Source organism: Dermacentor andersoni, chromosome 8 (genome assembly GCF_023375885.2).
Source record: "Dermacentor andersoni chromosome 8, qqDerAnde1_hic_scaffold, whole genome shotgun sequence".
In the NCBI taxonomy this organism is placed as follows: domain Eukaryota; kingdom Metazoa; phylum Arthropoda; class Arachnida; order Ixodida; family Ixodidae; genus Dermacentor; species Dermacentor andersoni.
The window spans coordinates 34913277-34932053 of NC_092821.1; the positions used below are offsets into that span (position 1 = coordinate 34913277).

General features: G+C 44.7%; 2 protein-coding genes across 2 annotated transcripts in view; one reads left to right on the forward strand and one right to left on the reverse strand.

Annotated features, from left to right (window-relative positions):
- The window catches only part of Agps (alkyldihydroxyacetonephosphate synthase), a 111064-nt gene extending 109051 nt beyond the window's left edge, over window positions 1-2013 (reverse strand). Inside the window, exon 1 of the mRNA XM_050174343.3 lies at window positions 1664-2013. Within this exon, the coding sequence (XP_050030300.1) occupies window positions 1664-1821 (158 nt within the window). The 5' untranslated portion in view covers window positions 1822-2013. The remainder of the gene's footprint in view (window positions 1-1663) is intronic.
- A 461-nt stretch (window positions 2014-2474) lies between these two features.
- On the forward strand, window positions 2475-18214 carry ATPsynF (ATP synthase, subunit F). The gene is made up of 4 exons (XM_050174361.3): window positions 2475-2616; window positions 4415-4513; window positions 8023-8139; window positions 18084-18214. The coding sequence occupies exons 1-4, from the start codon at window positions 2538-2540 to the stop codon at window positions 18110-18112; spliced, it is 324 nt and encodes a 107-aa protein (XP_050030318.1). The 5' UTR covers window positions 2475-2537; the 3' UTR covers window positions 18113-18214.
- Window positions 18215-18777: the final 563 nt, after the last annotated feature.

The following is an 18777-nucleotide window of genomic DNA, read 5'->3' on the forward strand; positions in this document are numbered from 1 at the left end:
GGGATTTACAAGAAAGGCGCTGTAGTAGCCTGATTAACACGGCTGCCAATACAGATAAAGGCACTGTGAACGGTCAGGGCCTACGAGAAAACTGAATGCACTGCAAAAAACTATACCGCCTTTCCTGGAAGAATACGCAACCGAGCTTTCGGCATTACAAACGGGAAATCTGGTTTATTGGTTCTTAAGGTACAAGCCGAAATGTGAATGAAGCAAACAAGAAAACACAAGAAAAAAAACACTTCGGCAACGGCAGAATTTGTAGAAATGTTTGGGACGTACTGAATGCAAACACAGCTAAATGAATATGCATTGAAAGTACTGCGATATGCCAATGCATTTTTTCTTTATAAACGGCACCTGTGGCTTCAAAAAGGTCGTTAGCCTTAACATCGATTATCAGGCGAAAGAGAGAAACAGGAAGAAAACCACGTGTTGTTTCCTCACATAAACCATGCACCTGGGTCTGCATGTATGAGCTATTTATTTATTTTTACCTCGTCTTTTTTTGTGTGTTTCGAACAGTCTGAATTTCACTATATATATATATATATATATATATATATATATATGCTGCGACAAGTTGTTCAAGTTACAACTCCAGAATGCAGCGCCTCGAGAAATAAATCTTACTCCGAACACGCCATTCACATTCACGCAGCTTCACACAAAAAACTGAATCGGCGCGCGTCTGGCAAAGTCGTTCGCACGCAAGTTTTCAAAAGCTGGGCGACCCGTCCGAAAACGCGCTTGCAAGCCCTTATATATGCGGTCCGATGAAGGCAGGTGCAACGCTTTGCCCATGCGGGCGGAGTGATAGACAGCCCTTCAACAAATATGGACCGAAGAGAACTACGAAGGAAATGAACTGCGCTAGCTACGGCGGTTGAGCGCAAACTACAGACCAAAAGAGGACACGGAAGAAAAATTGGTAGGACAAGCGCCGCGGCCTTTAAAACACTCGCTGATGTGTCGTCGGCAACAGCTCTAGTCAGAGGTAATGTAAACACGGCAAGACGTAATCGAGAATACAGAAAGAAGCATATTCCCAACTGCCCGCGATAAGTGGTCTTGCGCCGGACACGAAAGGATTAGCTCGGACCCAAGTTTCCTTGAAGATGACACGCGTATAATCGGCGCAGTCGACGACTTCGGAAACAATTGATTGTCGAAGAGTATACTGTGCGCGTATGCGAGCTTTGGGATAGACATAGATAGACAACCACCAAGTAGACAGAGACCAGATCGTCTCTCAGGTCCCGCGAAAGCAGCTAGTTCTTGCGTGCGCACGTCAAAGAAGTTGCTCTGCGCGCTCCGCACATTTGCTCGGCTTTCCTTCGGCTTTTCTAGAACTGCGCCGAGTCTCTCCCGTCACGTGTGCGGCAAGAAAATACCGCCAGGGAGACCGCCTACGCGACCCGGAACACTCGCGAGCACGCCTACTAAATTAGCATCACACGTGAAAGCAACAACATTCATGTGCGCGCGCGTCAAAAGTGAGGTATCGTACGTTGCCCTCCGCGCGCGATATTCGGAATCGCGTCAATCGTCCTCCCCCGGCTCTCAAGACAGGTAGGCCGTGCGGAGGGCACTCCTTTGATCGCCGGCAGGGCGTCCCCGTGAAGAGAAAAAAATAAGAAATGTCCGCACACATTGCACCCACCTTCGCCTCGGAATCGTGGTGGTCCTGGCGACCGGCGCGGCGGGGCAGACGCCCTTTGCAGCGGCGGCGCCGTTCTGGGAGCGTGCCTCGTCGTTGGACTCATTGCCGGTTCCCTGAAGATGCTTGCGAATGGTGTCCAGTCGCTCCTTGGCCGCCATCGCACACCACGGGATGATGCTGAGGAGAGATGCACGCGTCGGCCGATCGGGCCGCCGATTATTTATGTCGGCTTGCTAAACAGGAACAGGCGAACACGGGCGGCGGCAGCGGCGGAGGCGACGGATAGGATTGGATTGACGCTCATTCAGCTGACTCTAAGCCACAATCAGCCGTAGCCACTAATGGTCACTACTCTCTGAGGACGTACTGGAGGACGTAAACACCAACGTTTATTCTGAAAACGTTGGTACGCACTCACATTGTAACTCTATACGCACATACGCCAGCATAGTCGGCGTAAAAGGCTGTTTAGTGATAAAAATAATGTACTGTTTGGCTTCTAAGTGTTGTATATTAAAATTAAATGCCGTTATTATTGTGTTTAAGCGTTTTAAGTAAAATATAAAGCTGCATATTTTATAAACAGAAAAAAAAAACTTGAAGTCATGCAGTTAACTTTTGAAGGAGTCGAACCTTCTACGCTGAGCCTGTAGTGCTATTTCAACTGATTAACTGTTTTCTTGTACATAATAAAAGGGTATCTCGGAAGTCATGCTATTACTGCACTACACATGGTCGACATCTTTTTTACATCATTCGTTTTCTTCACAGATCCACCAGGATCCACGCGTATCATAAGCCTAGCAAGTAGTAGAGATCATCACGTGACTTTGCCGACTGCTTGCCTTTCCGTTCACCTTCATCGAAAGCAACGATGGCCATAGGAGACTACCCGCCCGAGTACAACCCCAGGGTCCACGGACCCTACGATCCGTCTCGCTACTATGGAAAACGTGCGTACAACCTCCGCCAACGGGGTTGGTGTTTCGTGGGGTCATTTCACTTCGAACTGGCCTTGCTGGACCTTCATACCTGAACGCACGCCTAAGCCTCGTGTTTCTGCTTGCCCACCCAGTGGACGCTGTTTTCGCTGTAAAATAATTCGCGTCGAATGCTTTTTGGTGATTGTATTGCCTGCTGCTTAGCTGTCGCGTAAGCAGACGGTTTTTTCCTCTTCTGTAATTGTCTGGGCGTGGTTGTGTAGTAACTCAAGCACGGCAAGCTGCTTGCTCGAAAACTGATTTTTGAGTTGTAATTGTGCAGCGATCGAACAGGTTTGTGGCTAGCATTGTAACATCTGAACTTTGAGCTACAATCGACGCAATAATCCCGAACGTCAGAACAGTCTTGCTGTCCAAAAGTGGTGGTTTTGAAAGCATTCCTGCCCGTACGAGCCCGCACGTCGTCAAACTGCTTCTCACCGGCTTGCGTTTCCCATACCGGAATGGGACTGGAGTGGAAGATTTAAAAATAGAAAAGAAAGAAAAGGTTACGTGAGCAACGAATAAAGTGCTTGCATTCTTTCGAGCTAGAGTTTTCCGCCCAAGAAACAAGGGGCTGCACCGTGAAAACTCTAGTTCTTCACTGCAGCCGCCCTTTACACCACCTATTTAGGAACATTGGCTCATGCGCATTGTCGCAAAGATTTCGTTTAGTACGCTTATTGCGTTGAAAGACTGATAGAGCAGTTGTAGCTTGGGAAAAAGAAAAGAAAATATGGCTGTTGACATGCTGAAAACATGGTCTGATAAACAGGCACCCCATAGTCGAATACTGTTTATTTTGCCTGCCTGGGGTTACCACGTAAAGAGCGCATGTAGTGTAACTAATGAAGAGCTTTGGCTATGTGCAGTCAAGGTTAAACATTTGTTTAGAGCCACAGTGATGCCATTTAGTGTGAGTTTCAATGAGAAGTGAATAGTGAAAATAATGCCGGACCAATGGAGGTCGGTTTTGTTGAAGCAGGCAGAATGGATGCAAACCGCAGCACCTTAGGATGCATTCGGAAGTGATGCAATAACCAAGGCTGTTTCCATAGCTAGAGGCACTTTCTACAACGTTACGTAGTAGCCTGCAAACACTACGAAGGCTAAAGAAACTTCTCTCATTGATTTTGTTTGTAACCAACAAATACTGCATCAGTGGTCAAACGAAAAGAATGCCACTGGAGCGAATGTGTCGACAAGGGGCCTTGTGATCGTCAGGGTCACATTCCCTTGCCAGAACGGCATTCACTCCAGTGACACTTCTTGTTCTACCATTGTTGAACATTTCATGTCCTCATTTTCCCGTGAACTTATCTCATGTAACGTTCAGTCTCATGCTTTTGTATCACAATGTAAGGTGTATTTATTACATTACGAGCCTGGCCAACTTTCTGTCCTACTATATGGAAGACGTCCCAGATCTGGACCAATTTTATCAGTGGGTGAGCGGAGTTTCACCAACCAACTGCGACAGTGAACCGCTTGAGCGTGAGACCAAGTGCTGTGTTGCACACTAGAAGCACAAAAATGCGCAAATGATGTGTGATTTGTTGTAACTGTTATGTCCACAAGCTGTAGGTATTCCATAGAAGAAAGCATCTCGGGTCAAGAACAATTGCACTGTGAAATGTGCAAATGAAGGCTTCTATGACCGCGCTACTTTCATAACCTTCACAGCATTGCCTAATAAATATAAAATGGGATTGCAGATATTTACTCGAACAGGTCTTGGCTTCTCATCAAATTACTTTTTTTTCTTTCACAGCGGACACTCCCTTTTCGGAGCTGCGTCTCAGCGAGGTTGCATCCTGGCTGGGGAGGCGGGAGAAGTCCCCGAGGACCTTTGTTGCGCTCTGCAGTAGAGGTTAGTCCGGTTGTGCGGGTTTTGCTTGGGTCTTGCATGCAGCAGAACTACAGCTGAGTACCCGTACTTCCCAGTGCTCTGTCTACTTCAGGCCACCACCCTTTCCACCTTTGTATGTGCAGGGGTGCATTTTTCTAGACCAGCTGGTCGCAGGCACGCAATTTCCCACAAAAAAGTTACTAGAAGGAGCTCTGGCGTTAGTGTCCATGGGTGGTGAAAGTATGGTTGTTCAGTGGGAATTATGGGTAACAGGTGCATTTGCCTAAACATTGTTCTTCTGTTTTCGACTTTGTAAGTTGGTGTTAGGGTTTTGCTAAACTGGGCTGGTTGATTGGGGCATGCTGAAGGCAGACAAATAGTGCGAAAGACTGCGCATTAAGAGTAGTTGACAGACATGGCACTGACTAACTGCTAGTATTAGGAACAGTCAGTCAGCGCTATTCCTGTCTGTAAAGAACTTCTATTCTTTATGTCCAGTCTGTTGCGCTATTTGACTGCCTTCATCTTGTAAATTGTTAATTTTCAACAAAATATTACTTTATAATTTGCAGTGGTTAGGCAAGCGTGCAGAGATTTATTGCATTGTTGTGTTTAAAGAAGTATGATTGCTTGGAAAACTATAAAGATAAAATGTAATGAACGGTGCCACAAGAATGCTTGATGCCATGTGCATGAAGGTTAGACAAATGTACTACCTGTCATACCCATGGTGGCTTAACGACTGCTTCACTGCAGTTCCCTGTATAAATATTTGTAGAAAATCTCTAGGAAAGATTATTGAAGCAGTTTAATTGTCTGAGGAAACTCCGAAAACCCACGGTACCTCTGAAAACAGCTAAGTAAACTAGTCGAGCTACAAAATGTGTTCAATAGAAGTTTCTATGTGTCAGCTTTCTCTCAGAATCATACTTCAGCCAAGGAACTCTCAACAGGAAAGCATTAGTCAGAGTTGCAGAACTTCAGTTAGTATTTATATTAATTCTTTTACGCTTGTGAAATTGGTGCACAGCTAAACAGAAAGTGCCACTTTTTCCAATATGGCAAAGTGCTCACTTCTAGCAGATGTTTATTGAAAGTATTACAGAATATATGCATATTTATTTATTTAAGTACACTAAAGACCCTGATGGCATACAGGGGGGGGGGGGGTGCAATAGTGTCGAATATAAGAACACCTGAACAGACAAAAAGAAAAAAAAAAGATATGAGTTGGGTAAAAAAAAACAGTATTGTATAGAGGAAGTTTAATGACACATTCAGGATGCTATTCATATTTATATCAGTTGCAACGAGATAAATATTGCACAATTCTGAATGTGCATAAATAACAGGAACACTGAAATGAGTCTCGAAATTAGTAAGTAAAATATTATAATATAGTTGCTGAGGGACACATTTAAATGTGCATGAGCAAACAAAAAAAAGCATTACATAATTCTAAGAGATGCATACGCACAAAAATAGCCATTATTCATGGAGATGCTTCAGAAGTTCCCTTTGAAAACTAGCTGCATTAGTGCAAGCCACAATGTTTTCTAGTAACGCATTCCATTCGTTTATGGATTGCACTAGAGGTGAACATTGGTACTTCAGTGTACGAGAAAATGTGGATTGTATTTTGTGTTCATGATCCCACCTGGATGAAATGCCTCGTGCCGGTTTGATGCAATTGGTTGCAAATGCTGACTCGCCGTAATATAAAGAATGAAATAATGTTAAATGCGAATATTTGCGTAGGGTGTTCAGAGCGGAAATGTTGATGCTGCTTTTAAAGAATGATACGCTCATATAGGGTGAATATGAGGAAAGTATTAATTGTACCACGTTATTCTGTACTGATGATGCAGTTCTTCAATGTAACAGTGCCTGGGTGCCATATTATTGATGCATACCATATTTACTTGCATAATGATCGTACTCGCTTATTGATCGCACGCCTGAACTTTGTCGTCAAAATTCATTTTTTAAAAAAAAGTTTCCTGTGTAATTATCACACCCCGAACTTGCCGCAGCGATATGTCTTGTGGCAAGTCTAGCTAATAATGATCACACTTACCATCTGTCGAATGCTACGCAAACGACTCTTCAAGACAAACCAAGCGGTTTGCACGCACCAAACATTCTTAAGCAGATGCCCCATTTCATTCCTTTCATCACTTTCCACAGTTCCTTGACAAAAAAAAAGCTACAACCAAACTTGCCTTTATTACGTGTAAGCTTTATAATGGTTGTGGTCAACAACAACAACAAAAAAGCCGCTTTTCGATTCTTCTCGTCTGCACTCGTGGGCACACAACAAATCGCGAGCGGCAACGATAGTAGCCATGTTTACACTGACACATTAGAAGTGTACCGACGCTTGTAACACAGCCGAAATGTGCCGTATCTGCCTTTTCTGCCTTTTCTGCCTTTTCGGTAATTTCTCTCATGCATTTGTTTATTGTGACACAACTACAAAAGTACTACAGCAAGTGCCCAAAGTCTCTGCAGTGTTGGGACATGTTACGATCCCCCTCCCCATGAACTAGGTTAACATGCTCTCTTAGCTAGATATTGACGTGATGACCTATTTCACCAAGCGACGCCAGGCATAGAAATTAGAGGGGAGACAGTGCATAGACTGCAAGGTGCTTAGGTGGCAAAATGACCTCCACGAGGCACGCTAACAACCACTGTTAGTAACCTGAACAAGAGAGTTTCACTGGAAGATAAGAACTTAGAAATGAATAACAATGGTCAAACAAAAAATGTCTCTGTGTAGCGGACGTTTCAATGAGGGGACTTGTCTGTTTTTGCCTTGATGAAGACGACATCCCCTTGTTGAAATGTTAGCTGCAGAGACATCCCTTGTTCTACCATTGTTGCTTCACCTTACTGTGGTTGTCTTGCGGTCTCCTTTGCTCTTTTATGTTTTCTGGCTCTGCCTAGAAGCCATGACAAACCGTATAGTCCAGCAATCTGTTTTGCCCATCTGAACTGTGTAATTCTGGCATGTGAGTGAGATACACTAAACCACAGTAAAGTTGCGAAAGGGTATTACTGATAGGACATGTGTGAAGAAACAAGTAAAACACACTGCGCTACTTCCAGCTGTTATAACTTCCAAAAACTGAAAGTAGCGCTGTGTTAGTTTGAACTTTTTCTTTGCTGATGTGCCATCTCAAGCTGGAATCCTGGGTCTGGCAGTCGCATTTTGATGGGGGCAAAACACAGAAACACCTTTGTATGGTGAAGTGCATGCACATTAAGCCCAGCTAGTGAAAAAAAAAAAATCCTGAGTCTCCCACTGCGGCGTGCCTCATAATCGAATTGCGGTTCTGGCACATACTACACTAGAATTTATTTAAATTTGTTATGGCCTCTCTGTAAACCTCCTTTGCAGGTTTACTACGCTTAAGTTTTCACTACCTGTTATTATAAACCACGCAGTGCCTGTGAACTTGTGATGTTCCTTTGTAATGGGAGACCGCGCATTTTATTCACGTCCCCCTGCTTTCTTCCCTTTGTAGCATTCTGGCGCTGGCAGATGAAGTATGTGCAGCCCAAGTATGCAGGCATCACGCCACTTGTCCAGTTTGCGGTGGCGTCGTCTCTGTTGTTCTACTATCTCAACTACGGCAAGCTCAGTGAGTACACTGCTCTGCCCGTTGTCAGCAACAGCTACAGTCAAAAGCTTAGGAGAAGTAGCACTTGCGATGTAGCTGATTTGCGTAGCCTGGCCACATGCAGGCTGAAGTGTATTGGTATGCAGTTGCCAACTGATAATTAACCTCATCAGGCGCTGTTTACACAAAAAAGAAAAAAGCAGCGATCAAATTGATTATAATTAATAAGTGTCGCACGCATATTGAAACACTTCTGATTGAACCTTACCTGAAAGTTTGAATAATATGTGTAAATATTTTAAGTGAAATGAGTTGTAAGATAGATGGCTGGGTGTTTCTGCTCTGTGTCAGTAAGCTGTCATGGGGCTAGTTCACTTCTTTCAAGGTGTTGCACAATGTTTTACGTCAGCCATATTTTTTGACTGGCTAGATGGGTTTCTTACAAGTATGCCAGACATGAAATTGTTAAATTTTTCATATCTGACGTTCCAGAAGAAAGTTTTCACATGGAGTCTACAGTTTGTAAACATGACAAAACTCCCTGAAGAATTGGAAATTCTTAATTCGTTCTGCAGCTGTGCAATTTTCATGGTGGTGACAATACAAGAAATATGCTGAAACTAAATTTTCGATAGAATTAATTTGCACCTGAAGGGGCTGAGATATGCTCGAGTGCAGCCAGACTTGCTTACAAAAAAGAAGCTCCTATGCTAAAAATAGTTTCATGTGCCGGACAACTCGATAAACCCAAACTCACTTGTAACAAACTTAGTTTTGTGGTGTGTTCTTTATACACTGGAGGGGGGGGGAGGCTCGTTAAAGTGAAGTTGAAGGAGGCACTGTTATTACTTTGCTGTATCTATTATTGCTCTTTACTGCATTATATGGCCAATAGGGTGAGCAACTTAAACATGTACAATAGAACATGGCATTGTGGCCCACAGAGCCGCTACACGGCCACGTGTGCGATCAAATTTTAATTAAAATGGCAAAAGAATCTTCGGTGTGTACAACACATGACATGGCGCAAAGTGCAACATCTTTTTCGATAGCTGCTTTCTGTTCCACTATGATGGTATTTCGCTTCCTCTTGATCCACCCATATTGTCATGACACTGGCAAGCTGGCTGCGTGGTCAAAGAGAAATGCATGCTGCATTGCAAAGTTCCTTGTGGTTGAACAGCAGTTGGTACACAACACAGTGCACCGACTATGCAGCTGATCCGCTGCTCCTGCGTGGCTGCACTCCAGCTTAGCCTGGCAGGCTAAGGTTGGCAGGCTCCCGAGATTGCACCAGTGCCGATGTTACCTCCGGTGCCACGCCTAGCTTCACCAGCCTGCACACTTCACTGAGAGAAAAATTAATGCCCTAGTCCTTCACATTGTCATGCGTAGTAACTACCCATGCACGAGCAGCTTCAGCAAGCAGTTCTGTCACACCCACGGTGGTGACGTAATGCCTTCGGTGTTGGGCTAAGCCGAAGGGTGCGGGATCAAATCCCGCCCACGGTGGCTGCATTTAAACGGGAGCGAAATGCAAAAACGCCATTGTATTGTGCATTGGGTGCCTGTTAACCTTTTAAGGACGATATATATATATATATATATACCTAGAAAAAATGTAAATGCAAAACACATCAAAAATAAGCATAATTAACAGAAAAAAAAATATTTTGCTGAAATTTTTTCAGGAATAGGGGGAAAACCCCAGGCAGGAAACTGGAAGTGGGCTTCACCCCTAGCCACCTAAAGCTTCATTTAAAATTTGTACAGGCAGCTTTCATCATATATGAACCATAGGTGTACATTTCATTTCCTTTACATCATTTGTATGACACCACTGCAGCTGCAGATCTCAGATTAGTCCATTTCCTTTGACAGTGCTTTCAAAAGGAAACAAGTCGTATGCCAAACTTCTTCATCCTTTGTTTCTGCTCCAAACCAACAAATTGCGCTTGCTGCTTGTCATTCAATGTTGGCCAAAGACATTTAGCCAGGAACTTCATACTCGATACTGAAACTCGGGAAGAAAATTTTTTTTCTGGTATGTTGCCTGTAGGCAGCACTAATCAATAAAGGTTTGAAGAACCCCTGATGTTCATAATTAATCCGGAGCCCCCCACTACGGTGTGCCTCATAATCATATGATGGTTTTGGCATGTAAAACCCCGGAATTAAATTCAATAACACTTCTCTCTCCCACTGTGCCACTTCCTGCGGGCTAATGTGCAGCTCGGTGTCCTCTGAGATTATGCTGGTATGATCTCTGTGACCACGTGCAGACCATGCTAGCCATTCTACACATTCTAGCCATGCCTAGCTGTGCACACTGGTACGTCACTGCATAGACAGAAAAGGGCGATGACGATAACCGCTGCTTTCATGTGGCGGTGAGAAATACCAGTGTTGTTTGATGGCATATTCGATTTGGGAATGCTGGAATTTTGAGCTGCCGGGCCGAATGAGTGCTGAACACCATGGAAAGCAATATGCTATGTGCGCAACGGTCAGGTATTTTTCGGTTTTGGAGACAAATGTAGTTCATTAGATCCACTGCCAGGAAAATTTTACTTTGTTAAAGCAAGGGTAAAAGAAAATGGATCTCGAATTATTTTAAGAAAAACTTTATTTACTTTGTTATATGTTAGGCTTCGCAAATCCGAATTTTCGGTCCACAAGGGTGCGATGTTGTACGTGTTCCAAAATAGAACAGAGGCGGTCCGTTCCACCGAGCCACACACGATTGGTAAATTTGAACCGTGACAAATGCCATGACGTCAATTGTGACGTGATATCTGCTGTCAATCATTCCGTGTCATCTGCTATCGGACGAAGGCAATTTCGTGACCTAAAGAACAAACCGCCTCCGTCCTATTTTGGAACGCGTACAAGATCGCACCCCAAATTTCTAGCCCAACAGCAAATCCTGGCCAGTCAGTGCCTGCAGCTTTTTATAGGACCAAAGTTTTGTTATTTCAACTCTTGACAATTTGCCTTTGCCAGATATTCAGACTTGGCTGATCATCACGCATGCTCTCGACCCTAATGTTGACCTCAATGGCATCTCCAATAGTGTTAATTGTCCGTCTAGGCAGCATATAGGGTACAGTGAATGCGTTGAACGCATGTCCATTTGAAAACACCTATTTTCGGCCTGCCTGAGGAAGATTTTCAATTGGAAGTAGTAACTCACAGGGAATTGTTGCAGTGTTTCCCCAATTCCGACGTGCACCTTCTTTTCCCCAATAAAATTTGTGCAAAAATCAGTTCTGTTCGGCAATCGCGATACAAAACCAAAACTGTGTGTGCGGTGTCTGCAACAGCCTACTGTCAGAGCCAGCATCGTCGGCATTTTCATCACAATATGGCGAGAATGGATGGCAACAAAGCAAGTGCTCACATAGCATGACGAACAGAAGCGATGCTTTCAGTCTGACTATGAAAGCACATTCAAATGACACATCATTTTATATTCTAAGCCAGTGGCAACAAATCTCGTCACAAGTTCTTGGTGTTCCGGAGCATTGCTTGCATCGCAGCACAAACTTGTGTAGTGGTTAGCCTAGGTGGGGGTCATCGTACCGTTTGTGACTGTTGCGGAATTTTTACTCAATGCGGAATATCAAACATGCAATAGACCATACAAAGAATGGCATATTGTGGTTCTTCATAAACACCGATAAAGTGCAGTCTGAGAGGGATTACAGTGGACACTGAGTAAAAAGATTTGCATTCTGTGAAGGTAAAGTTCGCTGTTTCATTTTTTTGTCTTATTGCCAGAATCAGTCGTGCTGTTTTTCTTGCTAAATATCAAGTGCACGTTTGATTTTCACTTTGGTTAGGAGCTCTACTGTCGTTTTTACATTCGCCGTTAGAGTGCAGCTCTTAGGTGCCCGCTCCTGCGTTTCACGTTGGCGGTGTCCCTCGGCGTAACTGAGCCAAAGAGCACAGCGGGGGACAAAAGACGGCGATAGCGATGAGGTCGTGAGGAGGAAAGTGGTGGAAGAAAGTATGGAAAAAGCGTGAGAACAAAAGCGTAGTGCTGTGCAAGACAAGCCTTGTGGCAATGACCACTATGAGATGACGCCAGAGTAGCGGGCCATCATCTGTTCACCGAGGGCATGCGGCGAGCAGGTCCATTGATACCATATATGGAAACCAAGCGTTGCATGAAAAGAAGTCTGCCTGCGGTGGCTGCTGTGAATCGTGTCCATGCGCTGTCTCTCGCGATCTGCCTATTTGCGAGGCAGTCGTGCCACACTTGCTCCATTTGCATTGTGCTGCATGAAACATACTGACCGCACCAGCCAATATATTGCGAAATGATAACATGTATAGAGCTGTGCTGAAATTTTGCATTAGGGAATAACGTAATCGTGAGTGAATTTCAAATGCGTAAGCATTTCTATGCTTACCCAACGAGAAAAACTGTCCATCTGTTCCTTTGTTCATTTGTCACATAAGACGATTCCTTTCAAGATAAAGCCTGCAGCAGCAGGCAACTTCACCTTCATACTGCCTGTCACTTGAATGTACACGAAGCGGCGAGAACACAGCGCTCACGAAGCTCTTGGCACACGCTACACCCTGCCCCTTTCGCAGATCGCTTTCAAAATATGGGCCTGCACATCTCTCCAACGTGAAGTGGTCAAAACACAGTGCATGGACCTATCAGCAGTCGGCACTCTCTATTCGCATCGCACATCTATTTCAAGATGCAGTCCGCGCGGCCATGCCATGCCGCCGCCGGAGTACATTCGATCTCGGTTCATAATGGTTCTACGCAGATGGATGAGGCGCTAAAGAGCAATACCGGCTTATATTGATCGGAACGGCATCAGCGCACCTGGCACCCCCACCTGCAGTAGTTGGCATGCCTCATCAGTTCACCTTGCGCTGCCATTCGCAGCACTTCGTGTTGCCACAGTGCTGTTGTTCATACTAGTCGGATCAAGTTTCACAATAGTGATAATTACGCTGGGCTGCATGGAGATTAACAAGTGGCACAATGCTTACGTGTACTCAGACAACTCCCAGAGGACTTTCTGTGTGAATTTTTTTTACTTTGAACTCATAAAATGTGAGTGTGCATTAAATTTGTGGACATGCTAAAATCAGTGCAAATAGCTCAATCTAACATGTACCCAATTTTCACAGAGCGAACAAGTTTTGTTATTTAATCTAAAAAAAATAAAAGTGCACCTAAATGCAATACCAGTGTCGCAAGGCCACTTTTGGTCTCAAATGAGTCCTGTTCAAATTGATATCCTTGTCTACGATTGGCTCCCTCCCGTAGCTTGAGGAAAGGAGCCTGTCATGACTTTAAAATTCAATACTGACCACAATTGAGAGGGCACCGTGTGACACTCGTATAACGTGCTGCTGATGCATAAAAGAAAAATACGCCATGCCCTCCACGTTTACGATCAGAAAAAGAAGTGTGTTGAATCTACCTTCACAGATGGGATTTGTTTTTTAAATGAACTTTCATAAGAAAGTGCCATGTTGTTGATGCCATTTGCGAATTCTTGGCCGCAAATATGAAGCACACGGGCAGTATTCTTGACCGATCACTTCATATACTGCTATCACTTTCGCAAGACTGCATAGGGCTTGTCAAAGTATGCGGCCAACAGCATCTTTGGCACTGCGCAGATAGTAGTGAGCCTGGCAGAGTGCCAGAAACGCTGGCGACTGAACACCAATGCACTCGGTGCTGAGTCGCGTGAAATCTCAGAAAAGCGATAGTACCTGCGAAAGTTATTGGCTAACAATACCGCTCTAGATCGTAGTTGAGCACAAAATGCACCGACAGCAGCCCCTGCAAAAACCTGCTCTGTTGCCATTTGTGATGATGATGCTGCATCTTATGGCTCTGGCGGTAGTCTGTTGCCAATGCTGTGAGCGCATTTCTGGTTTCGTATCTGATTGTAACGCGCAGGCAATCTTTGGACCCATTTTCTAGCATGAAAAGATGCGCATTAGATTCAGGCAAATAAGGTACTGCTGAATGAATCAGCAGTGTATTTGTTTTTCCTTCCTCTTGCTTCATTTGGCCCGCCGGATAATTATACCTATCTTGTTGGTCCCGTCAGGGTTTAATTAACGAAAGTCAACTGTATGCCATTTCTTTATGATGAAATTCGAGTGTATATGCATTGATTTCCGGTGAAAAAAAAAAAAAAACTAGGAATCTATTTCTTGAAAACAAAATGCAGCACACAGCAATTTATGCCTACTCCTTGGAACTGTTTTTCGGCATCACTAAGAATGGTGTTCTTTATGTACAAGATTGTGTAGGCCTGTTCCAGTCCATTTTCCCCAATGTCAGCATACTACCTAGTGCAGAAAGTGGGTGTTGAAGAGTTGATGACGCGGATCCTGATGTTAAGAGACTTGATGTTGGCAGCAGACGTCTCGAGTTCGTTACAGCCACTGTTCTGGCTGTTAATAGGAAGTTAGTTTATATCGGTCAGTAAGTTTCAGATGTTCACTACAGAGAATAATTTGCTTTACTCTGTTTTGCTTTGTTCGACTGAACATTATTCAGACAGCTTTGAAGCAACGCACTCACTGCAGAGATGCTGTATATAAAGCATCCAACACTTTGGGCACCAGAGTGCATGCCGTTCAATATTTCGTATTTAGCCTGCATGACCATGAAGTATCTTTGCTGCCAAACTGAGCAGAAGGAACAACGATTTTCTTGATACATTCCGTGCGGCTAATTGAAACCGATATCAAAAACTGGTCTGCCCACTCTTCAACGACCACATCCAAATTACAGGACAAGCCAAACCGTTAAGTTGTCAAGGCTGAATTTGTGTGTCATGTGATACGTCTCCTGCATTTACAATGTTTATTCCGAAGGCTCTCCTAGCAGAGCACTGATGCATTACATTCACACTAAAATAAAAGCAGACAGTAAACGGAGACTATTAGAAGCTACGCCGGTACATGTGTTTTACTACAAGGGCGGGCTTACTCGCACGTGAGAGGTTTTTTTGAATAAGGTTATGGCCAATGCTGCATACACACTACACATACTTGAGAAATGGCACCAACCCAGACAAGCTACGATTGCGAACACTTATACCCAATGCACACATTGCCAGGAGTCATGCAGAGCAGACTTGCAACACCTCAATTTGGAGCTGTGCAGCTTTTTCACAAGGGGGATCCAACGTTCAACATTTACTACACGGAGACATCAGAACACTAGGAATTGGAATACAATCTAATCCTGAAACACAGAAAGCCATTGCGACATATGGCAGACAAACTTGCTTGTTTCGAGTTGTGTAGAAGGGGTCAACCAGCCTAAGTGAAACCGGCAGAACTGAACATGCACCTGAGTCTGCATGAAGCGGAAGATCAAAGACTGAGATGAAAGTGTGCTTCAGCCATCAATACGGGAACCCACATTCCTTTCTCTCCTAATCCCCAACAGCGGTCTAGAGCCGTCCCTTTCCTTAAAATAAAGGCTTTATTCGTTCATTCATTGTCTGCTATTACGAATGCTTTATCTTTTAGCTTAGAATGGCCTTCAGATGGTGCTAACTGCAACCGCAACATCTTTACTTACAAGAGCAATGATATGGGCAGTGAGGGAAATGCAGACAATGACAGTTGCTAAGAAAGCTGCTGTCTTGATCTCTGTTCAAGTTAACATGAGACTGAGATTCACTGCATGCATTGACCACACTTTCAATTATCTGTAGCGGCAGCAGGACAATGGTCGAGACCGACTGATTGCATGCAAGTGTATGTGTGCAGCAACGTTTTGACATGTCTTTCTGGCCGCTTGTGCAGTAATGTCACGTCGTTTCTTGTCATTCTTTTTTAACTCAATAATTCGAACATTTAGGCAGTTCTCGCAGAGTCCGAACTACAGTCGCCGACCGTTTATTCGGACCTCACGGGGACTGCGGAAATGTCCGAATAAACAGGTGTCCGAAAAAGCAGATTAAGAAAAAAAAATAAAATCCTTTATTTCCACGCACTTATTCGGGCTCTGCAGTAGGCTTGACGAAATCGTGAGTGCGCCGTTGCACGCTGTTCCGTTTACGCGCAATCAGATAAACCTGAATCTCGGAGAGGGTCGAACGGTCACTATAGGCGGCTGAAAGCACAGTCACTGCTTGTGCACATTCCGCATGCGACAGCAGCGTAGCACATGGTGCGTCATCTTCGGACTCGGAGTCATCGTCCGGCGGTGCAGCATAGAGAATGGGTGCAGCAGAAACCTGACGAATGATCTTGCCGTCGTCGAGTTCTGCGCATGTCAGTACAGCAGTGTCAGCACCTGTGAAACTCTCAAATGAGACGGTGTCCGGAATCGCAATGCAACCACTGCGCAGGTCTCAGCAGAACTTTTTCCGCGTCAGTAGGGAGCACATCGGAAGGCGACAAATCTTAGGCCCCCCGGCACCCGCACTGTCGGCGCCATTAGACACTTGACGCGATGTTTCCGTACGCCGCGTTGGAACACCGAAACCTCGACACAGCACACAAAGCAAACACTATCGTGCCGACACCAGTCGCACAAACGAAAAACGCGGCCTGCTCGCATCGTCGTGCGCGAAAGAAACAAATCAGCTGCTGGATTGTCTTGACATGGCTTACTAAGCTGAAACCGGAACTGCTGTACGCCCATTCTATCGAACCAAGCAGAAACGATGATGATGAGCGGGGATTTCCAGTAGCGCCGCTTCGTGGGGCAGCAAGGAGGCTCCGTTCAAAACAAAAATGGCGTTCAGCAAGTCGAACTATGCGCCGGTCAGAGTCGGTGCATGATGCCCTCGATCAAGTTGACTCAAGGAATGTCCGAAAAATCAGACGAGAGGCTGCAAGGTGTCCGAACTTTCGGCAGTTGTTATACATTATGGTCTATGGGGAGAACGGTGGTGCCGCGAAGCTGACCGAATAATCGGGCATGTCCGAATTTTTGGAGTCCGGAAAATCGGTCGGCGACTGTATTGGTTGGTACGGTACTGCATTGTTCACACATGCAAAAAAAGAGTACAGTCTAGCAATGCAATGGTATAGATACTGCTATACATACTATCAATAGTTCGGTTACTATTGAATGCAGAAAAGTACTATTTGCAGTACAAAATGGTGCGATGTACTGCACATCACTACTGGTCAATCTAGAGAAGGGGGTCCAAGGCTCTAGCGTCCCAGCAAAGGTTCCCTTTGAGTAATTGACACCGATCTCATTTTCTTGCGGCTGCATGCACGACCAGTAATAGCGGGAGCCAGAAACACATCATGGCCACCATGTTTTGGACACTGCCCGAGTCTTCTGCGCCGCCATGCACGGGTCGTCTAGGCAACAGGGCAGTGATGCTTGCTGCCACTTTTCTCCTAGCAGCAGCAAGCAATCACGCTGATGCTGAGCTAGCTAGCTGAGCCACACCCCATGCTCTCCACTAATTCTTTCCTCCTCCTATCCTCGCTCGCTTGCACTTGCTTGCCCGCTGCCACTCTAATGTAGTCCTGCGCAAGAACCCTCTCCACTTTTTCCTCAAGAGCTCCTCACATTTGCACCGTTTGCTCGACTGGTAGAGCACTCCGACGATGGCTTGTGCGTTGCAGCTCATACCGAACGTACATTACATTATTACAGTGCATTCACAGGATGTCATGATGCCGTTCGAATGATCGAGCATGTCTGAACTATTGGTGTCTAAACAGTCAGTTGGCAACTGTCTTATACCTTTTATGAACAATGCACTTCTGATTGACTGAAAGGTGTAGTGTACATTTCATGCTTTGCTGATTTTTTACTGATGCTGTGTTCCTGCCTTTGTTCTCAGCTACAGGTCTGCCTAGTGGCTACAGTAAATGACCAGCACTCATTGTGTGCTCATGTCATTTTCTTTAGGAATGTGTGCATCGATTAGAAGGCTACATCAAACTGCTAGTTGGCTCATTTGCATATTTACTTTCTTTTGTTTCAGAGCACGAGCGGCGATACAAGTACCACTGAAAAGTGGCAGTTCTCTTGTAGAGCAGATCAGCATTGGTCTTTTGGTGTCCAAGGTTCTAGGAAAGTATTGCGAGCCTGAAATAAAGCATTGGAAAAAGAGCATTGCCACCTTGCCACAACATTATTAAACACCCACAACAAGAACAGTGCTTTGATAATGTAAATTTTTTGTACACAAATGTGGACCTACCTGAACTCTCCCAGGCTCTCTCACAAGGTATATTTTTTTACCTAGGGCTCATTCGACCTCGCCAAAATATTACTTGGCTGGCCTCACTTGCACTTAAACACACCATAGTTTACTCAATCTGGCTCACTAAAACTGACTCGCCAAAATTGTACTCGGCCATGCTCACTTGGACTCGCGGTAGGTCCAAGACTGAGCGAGTCGATTCAAGGGCGAGTTTGCTGATGTATGATGCAAGCACAATTACATGTATTATATGGTGTGCATGTGCCAGGCCCATCCTTTGAATGATCTCTTGCTAGTCCTGAAAATTTAGTTTGAAGACATCTTTCCAATTCATGATACTACACTATTGTCCAGCAGACATTTAATTGGTATCTTGCAAGATCATTAAGGTGAGCTCGCTACTGGCAACGTAATAGCTACTGACACTTCTTAATGTTTGTGCAATGAGAAGGTAGATGTGGCGATCTCTGAA